This window comes from Rhinolophus sinicus, chromosome 8 (assembly GCF_057876585.1).
Source record: "Rhinolophus sinicus isolate RSI-liver-muscle chromosome 8, RSI-T2T, whole genome shotgun sequence".
Lineage (NCBI taxonomy): Eukaryota > Metazoa > Chordata > Mammalia > Chiroptera > Rhinolophidae > Rhinolophus > Rhinolophus sinicus.
The window spans coordinates 54,863,394-54,885,285 of NC_142508.1; the positions used below are offsets into that span (position 1 = coordinate 54,863,394).

At 42.4% G+C, this 21,892-nt stretch overlaps 2 protein-coding genes across 3 annotated transcripts in view; one reads left to right on the forward strand and one right to left on the reverse strand.

Annotated features, from left to right (window-relative positions):
• The window catches only part of HSD17B2 (hydroxysteroid 17-beta dehydrogenase 2), a 49,767-nt gene extending 47,097 nt beyond the window's left edge, over window positions 1-2,670 (reverse strand). Inside the window, exon 1 of one of the 2 annotated variants that reach the window (XM_019743735.3) lies at window positions 2,222-2,670. In XM_019743735.3, coding sequence (XP_019599294.2) covers window positions 2,222-2,495 — 274 coding nt within the window. In that variant the 5' untranslated portion in view covers window positions 2,496-2,670. The remainder of the gene's footprint in view (window positions 1-2,221) is intronic. The other variant, XM_074314521.2, reaches the window with a different exon arrangement.
• A 409-nt stretch (window positions 2,671-3,079) lies between these two features.
• Window positions 3,080-21,892, forward strand: part of SDR42E1 (short chain dehydrogenase/reductase family 42E, member 1) — a 32,523-nt gene continuing 13,710 nt past the window's right edge. Inside the window, exon 1 of the mRNA XM_019743724.3 lies at window positions 3,080-3,098. The gene's annotated coding sequence lies outside the window, so the exon portion shown is untranslated. The remainder of the gene's footprint in view (window positions 3,099-21,892) is intronic.

Consider the following 21,892-nt stretch of genomic DNA (forward strand, 5'->3'; position numbering starts at 1 on the left):
GTCCTGTGGTTGTCATTTTTAATGGTTGCTCATTCTTCCACCTGGGGCATATACTGTAATTTGTCACCTTTTTAACGGTTTTTGATATTTCACTATTTTAAATAAGATTGTGCTGAACAACTTTGTGTTTTGTTTGACATCTACCCCTTTTCCATATTTCAGATTATTTCTTTAAGAGAAATTCCCATATCTTGAATTATCAAATAAAGGAATGATATTTATGACCTTTGATATACATTGCCACATTTCTCCCAGTCCCCCCCACACACTAAAATGTGTACCAATTAATAACATAAGCCAACCTGACACAAAGGTTATTCCAAGTCATGGTGACTTATGTTTTTTGAGTTTTGATCTAACTAAATGAATTCATTTTAAATCTCTCCACTTAGTACAAAGGTCTTGAAACTTCTAGAATTACACTGAACCTATGGCATTCCTCATTAAAATGACAAAGAACATGACAGGGACATTTTACTTACCCTAAAACGTATGTCATTCCTTTCTTAATTCTAAGCTTTCGCTGAGGGATTAGTCATTGGGCTTGCGTTGCCTAACGGAATCAGTCATTTTACGTACCACTAAACACAAGCCAGGACATTTCAGTGGCTGATGTGGGCTAACTGACTTAGGTCAGTAATTTGAGAGCATTTCTGCTTGCTTACATCTGCAGAAGTAGAGGGTGAAGAATACTGACAAGATAAATAAGCAAGAGAGGATTCTTGTTTTCTCAGTTACCTGGAAGTTTGCCTGAGCTTTCCTAAGGTTTAGTATTCTTATTTACTAGCCTTAGAAGTGTTGCTCCCTGAAATGGATTGCCCAGGAATACTTGGACCTCCGGGAGATCATGTCACATTAGTTGAAACCATGGCATTGTTTTTCCGGGTTTTTTTCTAACATGCTTAATTGTCCTGGCTTTTCTCACAAGTGGAAAAGTACTGAACATAAATTCAACCTGGAATTATTCTGAAAACCATTTGTACTTGCTACTACACACAGAACAGAAAGACGTAGACCGCTATTACAGCTTTTCACCCAGCCCACCCAGAGAATTCTAGTAAAAAAGTAGAAAACCCAGCCAGTCTTTTAGCTGCATGATTCCAAGTGCTATGAGACATTCATGTAGGTCAACATTCCATTGATCAACTGAGTTTATTTTTTACCTTTGAACTGTTTGTTTTTTGTTTTTTTTTTCTGGTTGTTTTTGAAGAACTTTGTTTTCCATAGCACTTCTAAACTCATGTGCCAACTTGCATTTCATTTTAAGAGAGAATTTCATTGTTGGATTAAAGTAAAAGGCAAAATAGATAAGACACTTTCCAGTCTATTTCTCCATGAATTGAGAAAATCCCTGATTTGCTTCCATCCACACCCCATGCTTGCTTTCACCCCTAACAGGTTGTAGCCACTGGGTGTGGGGTAATGACATGCCAGCAAATAATTCTGCAGCTGATGTCCTTACGTTGGCAGAATTTACTAGGTTAGGATAATACTGGATAATCCTAATTAAAGCCCAATCCAAGCTCAAACTTCACAACCAAACAAACCAGTTTAACAAACCACAGGAATTTAATTTGGCCTCACACTTGCAGCGGAAAAAGAAACACAACAGAAGCAAAAAAAGCTGGCAGCTCAGCTAACAAGCAGTCGCCTTCTGGACTCACTGCCAGCTTGATCCAATTAAGGAACGTTAGGGGTCTAATGACAGATATGAAGACAAAGGTTCAAATGAGACACAAGTTTCTGGACAACAGCCAGGCAAACTGCAAAGTTTCTAAACCTAGTGAGTCCCTTCAATATTTAAAAAACACAGAAAAGTACAAAGATAACCTGGCTTTATAAGCTTCCTTGCATATTTAGGGAATAAGAGCCAAGGTCTAGAATACAGCCAAAAATTAATCCCAGAACAAAATTCCATTTAAACCCAGGGGACTGGATATAAGGAAACACATGAAATACTGCAGGTTTGCTTATGAGTATTTATCCTGGGAGATCAACAAAGTCACAGCTTAGATCCACTTCACCTTCCCCGTTCCTCTCACATGCACCTCCTAAAGAAAACAAACCAAAGCAATGTCATGAAAACCACTTGGGGGGGGGAGGGTTACATTTTACTCCATGCCAAGTGTTGAATTTTTAAACCAAATTTGAAAAAGTCCGGCTGAGGCAAAGCAAGTGCCAGATTCTGCCCTGAATGAGAATCGCAGCGCCGTCCACTTACCTGTGATTAGCACTGCCTTTTGATCCACAGGTAACAATTCTTGACCAGATAAGTAAATATACACGAGAAAACATGACAAGGAGAAGAGAATCAAGCCCCAGAAGAGGGACAGGCTGAGCAGGTAAGCCCCGCCACAGAAGCCTGCCAGGCAGAATACCTTTCTCCCCACCTGCCCTGGTCTCTTCTTGAATTTGTAAAGAACCAGTCCTCCTAGCGCTGCTGTGACAGCCAGGCAGAGCCATGCTGTCTCAGAGAAGATAGTGCTCATTCTCATAAACTCCGCTGCACCTTTTTGTGCTCAGGGCAAGTGGGCAAAGGCTGGCTGGAAGCAGCCTGGGTTATATGAACGGAGAGGCAAAAAGGGAGAGGTGGTGGGGGGAAACAGCCTCAGCACGCTTTGAATGAGCCTGGATTAATCACTCTCACATGGGCACATATTTCCTAGTGGTAATGTAAACCAGCGTGCAGTAAGATATAAATACCAAAGCACTTCCTATTTGATTGCTCCCCCCACACCCACGGCGCACGTGACACATACGTATTCTCATCCACAACAAACATGCATTAGTTTTTTAACGACCTCTGGAGAGATAACTAGTTGGATAATTATTGACAGATTCAATCTGAGCTGTAAATTACAACATCTCCAGCTAGTAGGAAAACATGCTTCTCCTTTAGGAGTCTACTATATGTCTGTGTCCAGTACTTGTTCTGACGTGTGTGTGTGTGTGTGTGTGTGTGTGTGTGTGTGTGTGTGTATAAATCCAGGCAACTGGTGAGGTTTGGAAGATTGACTCTGGAAGGGGAAGGCATCACTGATTTTGTCTCTGTCCGTAGGATTCCTGCCACCTTCTTTCTACCTGAGCCAGGTTAAAGGGTAAGTGGAGAGGGAATATAGAAGAAGAGAAAGAGATTTATGGCAGATGTAGTGCTTTGGTCTTGTCAGAAAAGAGAGATGCCAGGGTGAGATAACGGCCATAACACAACTAATAATGGCCCATATCTATTGGTACTTTTCTGTGCCATGTTTAGCTACTGATCCATTCATTCTCTGCATTGAAACCCTATTCTCTGCCAATCTCTGCTCCAGGCACTGGCACACAACAGTCAATATGCTTGGTCTCTTTGAATACCTTAGGATGGTACGTTCTATTATTGTAGTAATTTTACAGGTGAGAACACTGAGGCACAGAGAGGTTAAGAGACTTGCCCAAGATCCCGTGACAGTGGAGTCCAGCAGCCTTGTTTCAGAGCTTTATGCTGTTAACCATTCTATTCTACTGCCTATCTTAGGCAAAACATAAAAGACAATCAGAATGGTATGTACTAGTGCTTCCTTACCTTAGCCTCCTTTGAACCTTAGGGAACACTTCAAGGTGGATATTATTACACTCACTTTAGAAAGAGGAAAATGGAGGCTGGGAGAGGATAAGTAATGAATCTGGACCCACACCCATGATTTACTAAAAGCCAGGACTTAGAGAGCTGTAACTACCAGCGACACTGTGGCTGTAACTACCAGCAACAAGCTGACTGTCCCAAGAGGGCGCCAAACCACCTGGGTTTACAGCATGCCCCGTGTTTGTGCCCAGCACCTGGCAGGGAGGGATGGAGAACTCCAACAAAGGCGGGCCGCTGCCGTATCTGGAGTTCTCACTTTGAGGTCAGATTATCTATATTCAAATCCAATCTTAGCTCTGCCACTGACTAACTAGGTTGTCCTGGGTGGGTACTTCACCTCCCTAGACTCCCAACCCCTCAGCTGTAAAATAATAAAAATACCATGAGAAAGCACTTAACACATCCTGCCTGGAACACCAGAAGGAGCTTCATAACTGCCAGCAATTTGTTTTTTGGGTGTTTTTTGTTGTTTTTTTTCAGACAGAACAGGCTCTCTGGCTGGACTAATAACCAAATGAACATAAGACAGAGTAACCGGAAAAAAATAACCAAATTTCATTACGTATATACGAGTACACATGGGTGTTCTATAAAAATATGAGCCTCTAGGGCAAATCGGGAAGTTAAGTCTTAGAGGCCATCTTGAGTTAAGAAGGAGGGTTGTTGTCTGGGACTTCAAAAGGGAGAAAGGCAATTCACATGGAGATGGAAAAGCAAATGTTTGGTAAATAAATGTTTGCTGGGCCATCTTTAACAATGGGACACAGAGAGGACTTTGGGTTCCTCCTGGCCTGTCACACAGCAGTTCCTATTAAACTACAGTTATCTACGATAGCAGGCTCCTTTCCTGAAGCAGGTCCCCTGCCTAAATTTTTTTGGGCAATTAGGGCAAAGGTCAAGGGTTTTTCCTGAGTCTTTTGTTTCTTGAAAATCACAAGCTTAAAATAATCAATATCCCCAAAAAGCATATTTTGGCGTGGCACACTCTGCTTCCCTTCTCAGGAAGAGCGAGAAGAGTAAAATAAAGCGCCCAAATGGAATGTTGACTTGTCCCCAAATGTGGCTGAACTTAGCACGAATTGAGGAGGAGGGGAGAGGACTGCAATGACTGCAATGGAGGAGGCAGGATTACGGGAGAAATGTAAGCAAACAATGATGTAAGAAGGTAGATAGTGCTTTGAACTGGGCGTTGGGAAGCTGTCTCTGGCCTCAGAGGAGCCTTTGGTGAGTCACTCTTTGGCCAGCTCAGCTGTGAAGGGAGCCCACCTGGGCTCAGGGCTATCTCAAGACCCAAAGGGGGGTGGGGGGGGCTGGGTGTGAAACATACTGTTCTGTGGGACTACGAGGGGTGATGACAAAGTCATTTAAGGGGTCTCGCATGGGGCCATGGCACCTCTTGTCTGCCCTCCCAGCTTCGTGAACAGTTGAGGTGGGGAGATGTTGCCAGCTCCAGGCCAGAAAGCTTAGGGAGAAGGGTCTAGAATTCCCCTTGGCTAGCCCTGAGATCTCCCTCTCCCCTACAAACCTCATTTACTCCTGTCAGCCATGAGTACACCTGTCGCAGGTGCAGGTACCTCTCTCAGGCTATTGGCCTCACCAGCCAGGAAGATTCAGATAAGGTAGACCAGGTCTCAGATAGCTTTCCAGGTAAAGATACAGGATAGTTACTGCCCTATGTGGGGGCCTCAGCACTTTGTCAGTGGCTCTGACCCTGCAGCTGGAGTCAAACACTCATGGTGGGTTTTCTGATGGGCCCACACCACCAGAGATGAAAAAAATCTCCTGGTGGCAGCCCACATTGCTTCCTAGCTGCTCAGTTCTGGGGCTCCCAAGGAGAGAGCAAACGCTGCTGTGAAGTGGAAGTCTAGGTAAGGATGGTCCTTGCCCTCTGATGGGGAAGGAGGTACACAGTATTAAGAGGGTGAGCTTTACAGCCTCACAGAACTGAGTTCGAATCTTGACTTTGCCACTTACTAGCTGTGAAGCATTGAACAAGTTACCTGCCCTTCCTGAGCCTCAGTTTCCTCCCCACCCTAAAGGAAGCCCGGTGCCCTGGCATTGTTTCTAAAAGTGATCGGCATAATTCTTGCCTTATGTCTGGCAGGACGATAGCCACATTTCTCATTGTTAGGAGTATTCACTGCCTCAAGAGGGCTAAGGCCCTTTTCTCCTGGGCAGAGGGAGAGGTTCTTGCCAGCTTCCTCCTCACTCATTTCTTCATTCAGTTCATCACATCCCCCTTCCCCTGGCCATCCTTCACACATCTGCTTGAATGTCAGCACCTCATCACCCAACCTGAATATCTTCTGTCACCACACCCTATTCATTCCCTTCGCTGCGCTTAGCTCAATGCATAATTCTGTACTCTCTACATTTTTAGGGTTTTCCTGTCTCCCCTACTAGACTACGAACTTCACGAAGGCAAGAATTGTATCTGTTTTGTTGTTGTTTTTTGTGTGCTATACACCAAATGCCTAGTGCCTGGCACATTCCATGTACTTAATTAACATTTGTTGAATAAATATGGGAAGGAGAAGGTCTCTAATGAGTGCCTTGTAGGTGGCAGGTTTTGGCCAGACAAGGAGGAATTCAGCAGTGAATAAATGGACCCAATTCCTGATCTTGGGGAGCTCTCAGGAGTAACTGCCACAGGAGCAGTGACTAGTGTGGGTGGGTGGGGGTGGAAAGGAAGGTTTTTTTCCTTTCCACAAAGATGGAGTTGCAGAATTCCTAGGTGAGAATTAGCCCAACACCTTCTGAGCCCCATATGTTTGCATTCCTTTGACTGAGAACTTCAGGGTCCTGGTCCTAGAGTAGCAGCTCTGCCTCTGAATGAAGACTTAATTCAGAAGTCTGAATTGAGTTGTGTCTCCTTGTTGTCCCCATCGTTTTGTCCAAGAGCTACCTTCAGCCATCCCTCTTTGGCCAGTGTCCCTTTGCTGGTTCTTAGATTTTCAAGGGGAAGGAGCCAATCGGATCAATTCATTCTTGCTAATGATGCCAGTGGGTCAGTGTGGTGCTTCCTTCCTTTTTGAAGGTACCTTTTGAAGACAAAATATCTTATCCAAAAGAGAGGATTTCCCAACCTGGGGGGGAATAAAAGCTGAGAATGCTAGAATGTATACTTTCTTAGAATCAGTGACTCTTGAGTTTAGAAGGGAATTTGAAGAAGTAATTTCCTATCTAAAATGGGGATTCTCTCTGTAACCTCTCCACCAAATGGTCATCTTGTCCACTGTCAGGACAAGTGGACTTTCCAGTTCAGGACAGCCTAAGGTATCAGAAAGCTCTCTTCTAGACAGAGCTTGATTGTGGCATTTGTCTTTCCTTACACACCTGGAGTCACACAGACCAGATCTAGCCCCAATTTCCTTCAGATATTTGAGGACTGCTATCATGCCTTACCTTCTCCAGGATATGGTTCTAGGTTCTCTCAATTGCCACATATGTATGGTAGAACGATTTCTCTGGTGCTAAGTGCCTGAAACAGTCACCTTTTTAAGTGTTCAAACATTTTTTAAAAATCACTGTGTTGCAATAACTGAAGAACATCTTGCTATGGTGAGTGTAGCAAGGTGATGGAATAATTCACCAAGTAGAGAATGACCATATGTTGATGTCAGGATGACCTAAACTTTAAGATGTGGACAGGGCAGTACAAGTCATAACAGATCATTTCAGGGACATCCAGTATTTCTGGTAACACAGGTTTTGTTAGTGTTTTCAAGATTTGGGGTGATGACTAGTGTTTTAAATGTTAAATTATAATTGTGCAAATGTTACATATGTCATTTCAAACAGTGTGGTGGGGAGGGGAGCCAGGAGAAAACACCTAGAAGTTAGAGTTGGATTAAGTCGTTTTTCTGTCATTGAAACATTGTGGGGTAAAGATGTTTCAACTCTACAATTATCAGGCAGAGGGAGATTCCAAACAGGTCAGATCTCATTTATTGTATGTAGAGTTTCAATAATCCTTAGTGTGGACAAAAAAGAGGTTCTATGAAAAGTAACCTCACAGGGTGATCTGATCATAAATTCCTAACTGGTCATGGTGAGTAGTCATGCCCAGGCACACAGCGTTTTAGAAAAAGGCTTATCTTTGCCGTAAGCAAGCCCTGCCCATTGTGCATCTAGGTTAACACACCTTTGAAGTAAGTAGTAACCACTCCCAAGAGAGCCCATAATCTTATTAACTATCCTGTAATCCAATCCCCTGCTTTGCTTTCCTCCACCTTCATGTAATCTTCCTTACATTCCTTCCTTAATTCCAAATGCATAAAAGAAACTGCAAATTGTCATTCTCGGGAGCATTTGAGATCTTGTGTCCCAACAACTGTCATCAGTTGGGGCTCAAATAAACTCATAAAGATTTCCTACAGGTTTGGATGTTCATACGTTGATATAAGCAGCCTGGCCCTTCTTAGAATGGGATTCAATTACTTATATCTCTCCTAGAAAGGCTGGGCCCAGAACAAAAAACTATATATATATATATATATATATGTATGTATGTATGTATGTATGTATGTATGTATGTATGTGTATGGATATGGATATGGATATGTATATATGTATATATATGTATTTTCCATCCCCATCTCTTCTCAGCACTCACCATAGCAAGGGGCAATAACCACACCAAGAATGGAAAAGTCAATCACACACACATACACGCATACATGCAGAAACATGCACTCTCCTTTCTTTAAATTAAACAATTATGTTTAAGCACAGATTATGAGGTTGCTCTCTTCCTGTCAAGGAGTTTTGTAATCTCAGGAAGATTTAAATACTCCTCTACAACGCTGATGCTTTACGTATACACAGATAAATGACCTGAATATTCCCAAGTCTTTGGCTTTCCAGGACTTTTCTTCTCTCTCCTAAGGCTGCAGGCCTAATGCCTCACGCAGAACATCTACATTACCTTGGAGGATTTGGGGGGATTTACATTTCTCCTAAAACTTTTTCTGCTTCCAGCGGGTCCAGAGAGTTCTGGCTCCCAGCAGCAATTCAGTTCCCTTGCGCCCTAGCAATTCCCTTCAGGCTGCTGCTTAGGACTCTGAGCTCAGAACCTGTTCTGTACCCAACTGAGCCACCACCAGGTTGGCCACAGCACAGGGCTAAGTTGGGACGGGCTGCACTTCCCTTAGCGGCCCTGCCCCACAGTTTCCCACAGCCCCAGGGAGACAAGGCTTTTGTGTATAACAGAATTTTGCTAAAAGCTGGGAGGCAGCAGGGGGAGGGGCACCAAAGGGGGCTGTACAAGGAACACCAAGAGCATGGATTGCTCACCTCCCTGCTCATTGAGGCCCCTTGGCCCTGCCAGCCCCTGGAGAGATTTCTCAGGCTGACCCTCTCTCCTGGGACTCTGCAGTCTGCTCATTTGCAAATTTTTTAAACCATGGACCCTTTTGTGCAAATGAATTAAAGCAGGCTGATAAAGCAAAGGCAAGTTTAGCTGTCCTGGGGGAAGCTGAGGTGAGGGCAGGCAACCACCATGCTGGGCTTTTCCATCATGACTGCGGCAGCCCCGGGGTACCTGGACACAAGAGCAGATAATCATTGATGTATCTCAACTTGCAGTGAGGAACCTGAGGAACAGAGAGGGGACGGTACTTGACCAGACTCATAAGGGCAATGAGCATCCGAATTCGGTGTATCACTTGGGCTCTTGCTGTGCGTGTATCTATGGGGGTAGGTGCATGTATGTGTGCATGTGCACATGTGTATTCATGTATGTGTGCAGATGTGTATGTATATGACTCTGTGTGTGTGCATTGTACATGTGAAAAGCTGATGCGGTTCTATCCTTGCTTCATTACAGCTCTCATGTCCTGCTGTTCGGCATCTCCTTAAGCTCTGTCGTCTGTGAACTGGAGATAACAGTAATATGTCCCTCATTGTGTTCTTAGGGGGGAGTATGTGAGCTCAGTAAAAAAGGTATAAAGACTTTAGTTGTTGTTGTTTGTTTGTTGAGGGAAAGGAAAGTAATTTTGTCCTGAAGTGAGGCTGGTTGTTGCAGAATGGGAAAGAGGGAAAAACAGGGCAAAATCTGAATGTAAAAAGAAAGTTGTAAAAGTTTTGTGGAAAGGTATCTTGAGAAAAGAAATTTTGTGTGGTTAAGCTAAATAAGATTGGAATCAATTTAATTATGTACATGAATTTAAATATCAAAAGTAAGCTGATGCAAAATTAGAGTCTTTCTTGGGACCTGGAAATGGCTTTAGGGTGTTCCAGGAGGCCCCTGGAATACCTCAAATGATTTGTTTTCTCTCCCTCTAAATGAGAAGTATTAGGTTGGTGCAAAGGTAATTGTGGTTTAAAAGGTTATAATTGCAAAAACCGCAATTACTTTTGCACTAACCTAATATTACACTAATTATGCTTGTTTGGTGTATTGAAATGACATGGGGAGGGGCATTGTCAAATATAATGACTTTGAGTTGTTGTTTTTTTCTTATGTTGTATTTGTGTAAGTACAGGTGTTCAAAAAATAATGTGAAAATCGTGGAAATCTGAGCTATCCTGACATAAAAACTGCCATTAAAATATGGCATAGGTAGATAAAGTCCATTCTGTTTCTGCAAAAATGACCCCTCATTGCCAGACTTTTGCCATCCTGATATCCCTGTAACATGGCAACAGTCTGCTCCCGAATCAGAGAAATTAAGGTGGGTAAACAATGGCTGTAAATGAAATAAATCATCAGGGCTGTGGGAAAGCCAAGATGGCCACTTGGTTCTTACAGGCGCCCTGACAAACCCCATATTTCCATTTTTGCATTCCTTCATTCACATAGTGCGTGGAAGCTGGACTTCATTCAACTGCCACTTCGTATGGGTTGTTAACATGTTCTTGTTCTTGTAGGTCTATTTTCTGGATGAGTTGAAACATTTCCTTGTCTCAAGGCTGATGCCCTCACAGTGACAAAGAAACTGTTAGGAAATGTGTGTCCCACTTGGGGTATACCTTCCAAGTGCTCCCTCAAGGCTATTTACCTAGCCTCACCACATGCCATGGGACAGTGGCTAAGGACCTGTCACTGTTTTCCTTCCCAACCTCTGTGGAATGGCCTCTTTATACCGATGACATAATGCTGACCTGTGAAGATGTGTCTCTGCTACAGAAAACCTTGCAGGCTTTCCTGGACCACCTACAGCAGAGAGCACGGGCAGTGAAGCTACAGGAAATTCAAGGTCCAGTCACCACAGTCAAGTGTTTGGGAGTCATACGACTGTCACAGACAAAGTACAAGCCTACCCCATACCACGTAATATAAAAGAAGCACAGGCTTTCTAGGAATTCTGGGGTACTGGTGAACTTTCATAGCCCCTGTAGCACAATGCTTTTGCTCATTTTATCACCTAGTTAAGAAGGGATATATATGTGCCCGAGGGGCTCCACAATAGGCTGCCTTCAAGAATGCTGGTTAAACAGATTATAACTTTTGGAATCCCAGGTGGGAATGCCGTTTGAATTAGATGTTTCAGTTTCCCCGGAAGGCCTGGGCTGTGCATTATGACACAAAAAAAAAAAAAAAAAAAAAAAAAAAAAGGAGAGTACGTATCCCTTGGCTTTTGGTCCCAACCGTAAAAGAGGGCAAGAGCTCAGGTACATCCTGACAGAACAGCGAGTATTGGCAGTGTATGCGGTGCTCCTGCAGGTGGAGGGAGGCTCTTAGTAAAGAACTGCCAGTTACAGTAAGAGCTTCACTTCCCATTATGGGGGGATGACAACATGCTCCACTCACCGGCCTCTGCCACAGCTCCTGGAATACCTCTGCTGGTTAAATAGCATGCCTGTTTACCATAGGGGAGTACTACCCCCAAATGCTCCTGCTCCTATCCCTGGCTCCTATCCCTCCAACCTGCAAAACAGAAATAGGGGAAACTCTGGCTTGGGCCTGATGCCTCTAGCGATCGAGAGCCACCGATAGCTCTAACCAGGGCAGTCCACCTACTTGCATAAGAGTTGCCATTCAACCATCCACTGATACTATCTGGATGGAAACAAGAGTAAGTCACAGTCGCCATGGGCTGAGTTAAGAGTGGTCTGGTTGATAATCACACATAAACCTTTAGCAACTGACCCGTCAGTGGATGCTGCGAGTTGGGTATATTAAAAAAGTGGGCACCGTAGTGCCTGGGTAGGACAGCAACAGAGCCAAGGAGGATGTGCTAGAGCTTGAGCTAAGGGCAGTGCCTCTAGAGCCAACAATGGTTAAAGTCTGTCTATCTATTCACCAAAGATCCTGACCGGTAAGGGACTAGAAAAGTTCAGTACTATGTCTGGATAACCCCATCAAACAGATAGTGACTGGGGGTCACATTTCAAAGGATTTGATATACAAGAGTGGACAAAAGAACATGATATGGAATGGAGGTCCCTCCTCCCCTATAACCCACAATCAGTTGGGCTGGTGGGACACATAAGTGGGGTTCTTCAGCCACAGATAAAATTGCTAAATTGAAAACCTACCTTGGCCAGGTGGACAAAGGTGTTTCCCAAGCATTACTACATTGAAATGACCAACCAGTGGGACCTATTGCCACATATGCCAGCTTAGGATCTCAGACTGAGACCCCCAACATGGTAAAGGTGTGGAAAACGAAGGACATGGCAATGGCCTGATGCTTGCTATGGACCAGTGAGCTATAATAATAATGATGGCACCAACCAAGCTCTATTGTCCCTGGAACAGGGGCCATTTACTGGAATCTGCAATGGGACATTCCACCAGGATGGGTCGGATACATCATGCCCCTGAATGGGGTGAAACTGCTCAGTCTCAAGTGGGACCCTGTCATCCTAATGCAGTTGGGACCCATGGAGACGTACTATACGTGGATTGGTACACGCACCATTGAAAGAAAGGAGAAAGTAGGGGTCCTAGTCTGGCATAGTCCTTTCCCATTCACCTCCTCACACCAGAAATCACCACTTCCCCTGGCCAACATGTATGGTTTACACAGCCTGGCCAGATTCCCAAGGCCATGGCTATATTAACATCTGAAGATAAGGGACCAAGTGTCATTCTCATAAGAGAAGACCTCCCAATTCAGTAACACATATAAAACCTCAAGTAAATGCCCTCTGTGATCAAACCCCAAACCTAGGCAACCTATTAGCACACTGGTTCAAATCCTGGGGGCATGATGAAAAAAAGTTACTAATACTTGGATGGCTTCTACTAATTTCTCTTTTTTCTTACATGTGTCTGTATTATTGCTGTGAACTCTATCTCCAATGCAGTTATTTGGTGACTAAGTGAGTAACCTCCCTGCTACTGAAACCCCTCGCTGACCACTCAGGACACCTCGTGGAAAAGGGGGACGTGTGAGGTTGTTAAGAGCTGGTCATGAGAGGTGAAATGTAGAGGAAAGACTATTCCATGACATGACCACCACCTGAGCACTGCCAGACCTGCCAGCTAGATCCGGGGCACAACAGAGATCGCTTCTCCTAAATTCCCTCAGAGACTATCTTATGGATGCCTCCCTTATGCCCAACAGTGTGCTGGTTTGTGCCAGTTCCTGGAACAGGCTATTGCCCCACCCCAGGCAAAGATGATAAGCACCTCATATGTAAGTTCCCTTTATGAACTCTTAATGTAATGATACAGTTATTAGCTTCTTCCCCCGGTCTCTCGGGTCTGGGAAATTTTTCCCAACACCATGTATCCAAATATTTCTGTCTTTCTCCTTATTCCACCTTTTAAATGTCTTTAAACTAGTCTACATTTCCTGTCTCCGCTTCCTTTCCTCACTCTTGGAAAGGACCAGAGTATGACAATTCTACCTTGAATGGAGGTGAGTGATGGCATGGATGCCCTGCTCTCTAGACTGAAAGTTTTGCCAGCTCCTTGCTGCAGCAGAAAGGGGGCCATGCATCTCTTTCCATGTCTGTCAGCCAAGCCAGAGCAACCATTCCATCAAGGCCACAATAACAATAGGTCGTCTGGAAGCAATACTTAAATGTGGTCTAGAGACAGTGCCCAGTTTTCCCTGGTCCCTGGTGAGATGATGGCCATCAGTAGAACAGCATGCTGCATTTTTATAAGATTGAATTCATTTAACTCAAAGGAGTATCTTCGGAGATTATAGCCGTCCTCTCTATTTGGCATTAAAATATCTTCATTTATGAAATGGGGGTGATAAGATATCACAGTTTAGTTGTTTGTTTATTTGTTTGTTTGTTTTTCTGTCTTGATTCCCTTAAAAAATTACAAAAATTACAAGTTGGCAAGCTACACACTTCCCCAAATTTTGGTCTGAAATCTACCAGTGTTCAAAATACAAAAACATGGGAGCCCCACTCACAGAACATGGTGGATATGAGTTAGAAAAATCTTGGGTGGAAAGCCAACTCTGCTACTTACATGATTGTGTGGACTGCCCTCGCTGCTTGAAGCTACGGTTTTCTCATCAATAGTGGGATAATAATTCATACCTCATATTGGTTATAAAGATAATCTATGGAAATGGCTGGCAGAGTTTTCAATGGCAGTCTTTATTACAAGAATTTTTGGGGTCTCATTGAAAACTCTTGCAATGTAATTCTTTCAGTTTTTGTCCCTTCTTCTTAAGAGTTACAAATTGAGAAATAGGAGCTGAAGGCAACCAATGCACAATTTGGCATGGCTTCTCTCCTGTAGTCATAGTTCCCAGGCTGAAGGTTCACAGAAGGAAATACACTTGCATCTGTATCTCCAGAAGGGAGATTAAATCTAGGATGAGTCTATTACAAAGAAGACATTTCAAAATTTGAGCACACAGCTGAATACCAAAAGTAAATTACACCATAAGCCAGATGTTCCAGGAACTTCTTTTCCATTTTTTTTTCTTTTTTTTCCTGAAGGAAAAGTTTTAGTTCATAAAGAAAACAATGAGCAGAAATTGCTATCACAAAATTATTCATCATTATTTAAAATGAGCCCATTTGAAAATAATCAAAGATGTGCAGAATGATTTATAGAGAAAGTTGTTCATTTCAGTGTTATTTATCATATATAAAACATAGACACATTCTAAATGGCTTACCATAAAGGATTTGTTATATAAATGACAGTACTTTCATTTGATGGACTGCCATACCACCATTAAAAATCATGTTGTTGAAGAAAAGTTAATAACTTGAAAGAGTGTTCACAATATTTTTGAGTAAGGAGAGAAAGTTACAAAATAGAATATGCATTGTAATCATATTTTACATCCAAGATATGAGCTGGAACTTCCTGTACTTTGGCAATCAGGTTAAGATTGTCTCAAATTCCCAATCCTATGGCCTGGGGACATTAAAGCTTTCCCAAGATTTCTTCATGATCCTAGGGACCTACCTTCTCACAGTTTCTTCTGCCTCTTGTCAGTTACCACTTCTGTCTCTCATTCTGAACTCTGTGTAACTCAACCTCTCCTTTCTGTTTGCAAAACAAAATTTATCACAGTAAAGTCAACTTTGTCAAAGTTCCTCCTACCTTTAGTGGTTTGGGGGTTGGGATGGAAGAGATGGAACAGATGGAAGAAGCATTTATATCACTGTAGAGAGGGGAATAGTGGCCCCCAAAAGACATGTCCATGTCCTAACTCCATGAACCTGTGAATATGACGTTATTTGGGGGAGGGGCTGGGGAAGAGTATTTGGAGATGTAATTAAGTTAAGGATCTCTAGATGAGATCATCCTGGATTAGGATGGACCCTAAATCTAACAACAGATATCCTTCTAAGAGATAAAAGAGAAGACACCAGAGGGAAACTTGGGGTAAACTATGTGAAGATGGAGGCAGAGATTGGAATTATGATAACTCAGCCAAGGAAAACCTGAAGCCACTAGTAGCTGGAAGAGGCAAGGGAAGACCTTCCCCAAGAAACTTCAGAAGGAGCATGGCCTTGCCACACCCTAATTTCAGACTTCTGTCCTCCAGAATTATAAGATACTACGTTTCTGTTGTTTCAGCCACCAAGTTTGTGGTAATTTTGTTATGGCAGTCCTAGGAAACTAACGCAATCTCCAAAATGCATATAACAGTAAAGGGAAATCTACTTGCTAACAAGGTCCTTTGTCTCCTCCCGTCACCACCACTGTGGAATTTCACCAACCTTATAGATGCTTCCTTGCGCTTCTCTTACTCTCTCTTTAACCCCCTCCTCTTCCTCCTTCCCTTACTGTTCTATGGACTCTAACTTTTATTCCCTCCATCCTACAGAGTTATCAGCGCACAGCTCACTCTAGCTCCTATTCCTCAACTTACATGTTATAAATTTATTCCACCCACAATCTTCCCCATCTCAGTGAGGGCAACTTCATCCTTCTACTAGAACAACATACAAGCATTGGACTCCCCTGCTCTTGGACTCAACTTACATCCAACCCATCCAAGAAATCTTGCTGCCTCTACCTTCAGAATATATTCACTACTTGACCGCTCCACTGCTACTAACCTTGTGCAAGTTACCATTCCTTTCTACCTGGATGACAGCAACAGCCTCGTATTAGTAGGTCCCTCTGATTCCACCCTTGTCTCCCTACAGTCCATTGTCAACCTAGCACCAAAGAAATCCTTTTATAAACTCAGTCCTATCATATCACCCATTTGCTAAAAACTCAGCAAACGCTCCCCATCTCACGCAGAGTAAAAGCCAAAATTCTTAAATGGCTCCAAGGCTAGATGATCTGGCCTCCATAGCTCTAGGACCACATCCCAGGTTTCTATCACCTCATTCATTCCATTCTAGTCACAAGGACCTCCTAGCCACTCCTCAAACACATGGGTACACATCTGCTCTGACTTTCCCCTTGGAACACTTGTCCACCTGCCCAGCTCCCTGGCCTCCTGCAATTCCTTGCTCCAAGATCCCCTGCCCAATGCATCCTGCCCCCATTTCCTTCCTCATTAATGTGCTCTAATTTTTTCCATAATAATAATCTAAGTAACAAATTCATGGCAATGACAACAAACTCCACAATCAATCAATCAATCTACCTACCAAAAATGAAACAGTTGCCAGAAAGTTTCTGTTATATTTATGTGAACTGAAATATGAAGTCTTTTTTTTTTCTAATGGCTAAATCATTAAATATAATTTGAGGCATATAACTCAAAAACTATTCGAATACTTTGATCTGGCTGATTGATTTGACAATATGGAATGACTTGGTCAATGATATGATGAATATTTTCCAAAACTTGCATGAGGTGTAGCTTCAGTTATGTCGTTGTTTTAAAATATATTTAGGACACACTATCATATTAAAGGATTTTAGCAAAAATATGGCATTCGTATTGAAATTAACACTATTTTGATTTACCCACCTCTGAATACACCTAATTAAACAAGATGCCTCTGAGTGAAAGAATAATAGCCACCCCACAGAGCCACTGCTGATAGAAAGGAAACCATTCCTCATTCCCAAGACCCTAGGGCCCATGTTGTACCTTTTACGCCCACACCCTCCCCTACATTGTCTCATTCATGTCCTCTTGCCTAAGGCTCTCTCTTGGTTTCATCTTGTTCCACAGGACTTAGGGGAGTGGTATCTTTGGACCTTGAAGTGCAGGAAGGGAGTGAAAAGGCAGTGCTTGGTCTGGCCTCAGGATGGATTGTCTAAGAGATGATCAAAGCTTGCAGACTGCCAAGATTAACTTGCTGATGCTCTGCATTATTATTCTGGTTAGAAGGCCATCAGGAAAACAGAGTGAAAGCAGAAGGAATCGAAAAAGAAACAATGAATCCAAGAGACTCTGCTAGGCAAATTAAACGAATCTGAGAATGAAGGAAAAGAAGGGAGGCGTCAAAAGGTACGTACGGCCAATGCCACATATTGCTGGAGATAAGGAATCCCCTTGTGGACATGAGATTAAGATCAACGGACCATCCCCATAAATAAATCCCAGTGGCAAGTGTATATATGTTTTGGAGTCATCAGCTCAGTGGTCAGAGTTGAAACCAAGAAAACGGAAGAGTTTTTTTAGGTGACGGGTGTACACTATAGACAAAAAGAAGGCTGAAGGTGGAATCTTGGGTTTTACCCAGTTAGGAGCTGGCAAGAAAAGAAAAGGGAGCCAAAGAAAGAAAATGGAGAGGAGAGCTGAAGTGAAAGGAGAACAAGGAGAGGAAGGAAAAAGAGGAGAGGGGAGGCAGCGCAGAGCATAAATAGGCAAGTGTTAGTTAAAGAAGAAGGGATTCTACAGGAAAAACTGATTCTGTCAGTGACAGAAATTCAAATACCATCTTTCCCCCAAAATAAGACCTAACCAGAAAATAAGCCCTAGCATGATGTTTAGATGAGACATCCCCTGAAAATAAGCCCTAATGCGTCTTTTGGAGCAAAACTTAATATAAGACCCGGTCTTATTTTCGGGGAAACACGGTAGCTAGCAACTAGTGAGGAAATGTTCTTTGCAAAGAGGAAAATCTAAACAAATGGTAAGTTTTAATTTGTCTTACATACTGAATCTCTAGTGAAACATCTGTGCAAGAATTGCAATTAGTACCATGTAAGGAACTCCTAGCATTTGCAGCACTGCCTTTAGTTTTGTAGATGCATCTGAATAGTATATACATTGCTTTTCAAGAAATACCACCTAAATGTTCCTTACAAACAAGGATGGAGAAGTAAAAGGAGTTTCAGCTCTGTACCATGCACCACCTATTTATATTACATCGTACTTCCACAGTCTCTGAGGGAGGGAAACATTGGGGTATGCTGTGGGCTAGGTAAACACCCACTAAATATTGATACACGCATAATTCAAATGACTAAAATAATCCCAGCATAAATTACCCTTGCAGTTAGAGGAGAGACAACATGGAGTAAGCTGATCATGAAAATTAATACAAGTCAACTCTCAAATTTTAATGTAGTTAATTGAACACCACTTATTATTCAAACATCACTTTCTCTCCTGGCTTTTACCTTTCCCTCCTTTCCCTGAGTAAGAGGAAGGTAAGAGGATAGCCCCATGGGCAAAGCCGTCACATCGAGATGGTGGAGCCAGAGAATTATGTTTATTTTTCTAAGGCAGTGGCTTCTCAACTTTTACCCACATTGATTTTACCATCTATGACACACTTCTGTGGGCATATCCAGGGTAACAGGCCTTCCTGTCCCCTCCCACTCAAACAACATTGAAATTACAATGACATCAGTGTAGGTGTAACTTTTTTTGATGTAGTTTTGTTGAGCTATAATTCACATATCACAAAATTCACCCATTTGAAGTCAATGGTTTTTAGTATTTACAGAGTCATGCAACCATGACCACATTTTGTTATCCCAAAAAGTAATCCTATATTCATTAGCAGTCACTCCTCCCTACCTCATTTCACCTCGAACCCCCTAGCCACTCGCAACCACCAATCTGCTTTCAATCTCTATGGATTTGCCTATTCGGGACATTTCATATAAATGAAATCATGTAATACGTGGTTTTAGTGATGGGCTTCTGAAACTGGCTAGTAAAATATGTGCACATTGTTTACTAGGCTTATCCATTGTAGCATGTATCAGTACCTCATTTCTTTTTATGGCTGAATAACAGTCCACTTGTATGGACAGATCACACTTTGCTGATCTGTACAGTCATCGATGGAGATTTGGGTTGTTTCTTCTTCAGAGATATGATGAGTAACGCTGCTATAAACTATCCCTGTACAAGTTTTGCTCATGTACTCTTGAACTTGATCTCTAACAAGAGCAGCTGACACTGGCCACAGGGTGTCTGTAGGGGAACACAGGCATTGTCTTATTTCATCATTTCAGGAATCCTCTGTGCGGAGTCAGGGTTCAAATACTTATTGCTTTGACTCCAAAGTCCATGCTTCTAATCTCCTTGCTATACTTCCTCTAAGTCTAAAAATTAAAAAGTTAAATCATTCATTACTTTAAGTAGATGACTATACCATAGGTAAGACATTAGTTATGACACCTCCTAGCTGATCGTAACACATCCTATTTGAAAACCACCACCCCTGAAAAGGTGGCTCCCTGGAGAAATTATAATCAGGGGCAGAAGGAGGCCCCTAAAACTGCATCAGGACAATGCTTTCAGATGGTGCAGTTCCGCCAAACCAAAGCAGGGCTCTAAAGAAGCTCCAGAAGCAGTCAAGAGGGTTACTCTGAGAATGAGGATATGTCAGGAACAGGGTGAAATGTGGGAATCTGGATCATGCCTTCTTCCTCCTAGAGACTTCTTCCATCTTGCTGTGGTCCACTGGACAGTCCCAACACATGGACAAGATCTTTCCTTCAGATGAATGAATCTGAGCACTATACAGAATGGTATCTCCTTTTCCCTCCCAGCACAGACATAGCCAGTACCTCTTCACTCCTCAGACATGTGACATCAGTCCTGACTCTATGCTTTTGCCTGTTATTTCTTCCACCAAAATGTCCCTTTCTTCTCGTCTTTCTGAGCAAACCCCTGCACATTTTTTAGGACTCATGTCACAAGCCACTTCCTCAATAAACACATTTCAGTATCTTCTGCCTTTAAATACATCATTCTTTCTTGGCACAGGGCGTTTAACTATCTTGTATTGGTATAAAATCTAACCTGCTCTAAAAAAGCAAACCCTTCAATTACAGTGGCTTGCTACACAAACTTGTGCATGTGATAAAATTGAAAAGAACTACATACACAAAACACACACACAAATGAGTACATGTAAAACTGGGAAAATCTGAATATGACCTGTGAATTGTACCAGTGTCAGTATCTTGGTTGTGATATTATTACACTATAGTTTTGCCAAATGTTACATGTGAATCTAGAATTCTCCTAATAAAAATTTCAATTAAGACGTATAGTATCATAAATAAGTAATAGTACAGGTAATCTAGATTGGTGAGACTAGTGAGACAGCTCTACCCCACAAGGTCATTCAGGGATCGAGGTTCCTTTTATCTTGTTGCTCCAACATCCCTTAGGGTACCATCCTCAACTGAAGTGTTGAAGCTGAGTCAATGACCAAGTTGAGTTTTAGTCCATGGGAGTGGAGAAAAGCAGGCAAGAAATTTCCTTTTAAGTATGTGATGCAGAAATTGCACATATCACTTTCACACAAATTGTATTGGAAAAAACTCAGCCACCTAGGCACATCCAGCTTCTGAGGAGGCTAGTAAATGTAGTTTTTATTTTAGATAGTCATGTGTTAATAAAACATTGTTATTATGGAAGAAGAGAAAAATGCATTTGGGGTAAAAACTAGCAGTCTTCCACAAAGCACACACTGATTTTGCTGGTTGGTGAACTGTGTTCTTTGGTTATGTGCCAAAAATCCATTTGTTGGGGAAAACCACATCTGACGTATTATATAATAATCTTTCTCTGTCCAATGGTTGGGTGGGACTGAATCCGATCTGTGGTAAGCTGAACAATGGCCCCAAAGATATCCATGTCATAATTAGTTGAATCTGTGACTGTTACCTTCCATGTCAAAAAGGACTTTGCAGGTGTGATTAAGTTAAGGTTCCTGAGATAGGATATTTATTCTGGATTATCTGTGTGGGCTCTAAATGTAATTATAAGTATCCTTATAAGAGGGAGGCAAAGGAAGATTAAATTATAGAGGAGGGAGAAGGCCATGTGACAACAATGGAGCAAAGAGAGATTTGGAGCTGCTATATTATTGACTTTGAAGATGGAGGAAGGGGCCATAAGACAGGACTGCAAAGAATGTAGCTCATAAGCTGCAAAAGACAAGGAAACAAATTCTCTAGAGCCTCCAGAAGGAAACAGACCTGCCAACACCTTGACTTTAGCCAAGTGAAATTGATTTCAGATTTATAGCCTCCAGAACTTTAAGAGAATAATGTGTGTGGTTTTAAGCCATCAAGTTTGTGGTAATTTGTTACAGCAGCTATAGGAGACTAATTTGACATCTCAGGGTGAATAATACTCCAGTCCCAGTCAGTTGAAATATACCATCTCCCAGCTACAGTGAATGGTTAAGAAATTATCACATGACCCATGACTATCCAATCAGAGTCTTCCTTAGGACTTGTGATGAAAATAAAAGAAAAACAGTCTTTCTCAAAGATCCAAGGTATTAGGAAGTTGTTGTCTTTGATGACCAGTGAATCCCATCTGCTGCCACAGGAAGATTACCAGCTAAAACAGTAGTAGGGGGAAGCTGAGAGATGTAGAGACAGAGCTCCGATGATATTTGAGGCCCTGAAGCTAGATCCACCTTCTGAGCTTCCTGTTACAGGAGCCAATCATTCCTACCTATATCAGGATGGATTTCTATGATTTGCAACCGAAAGAG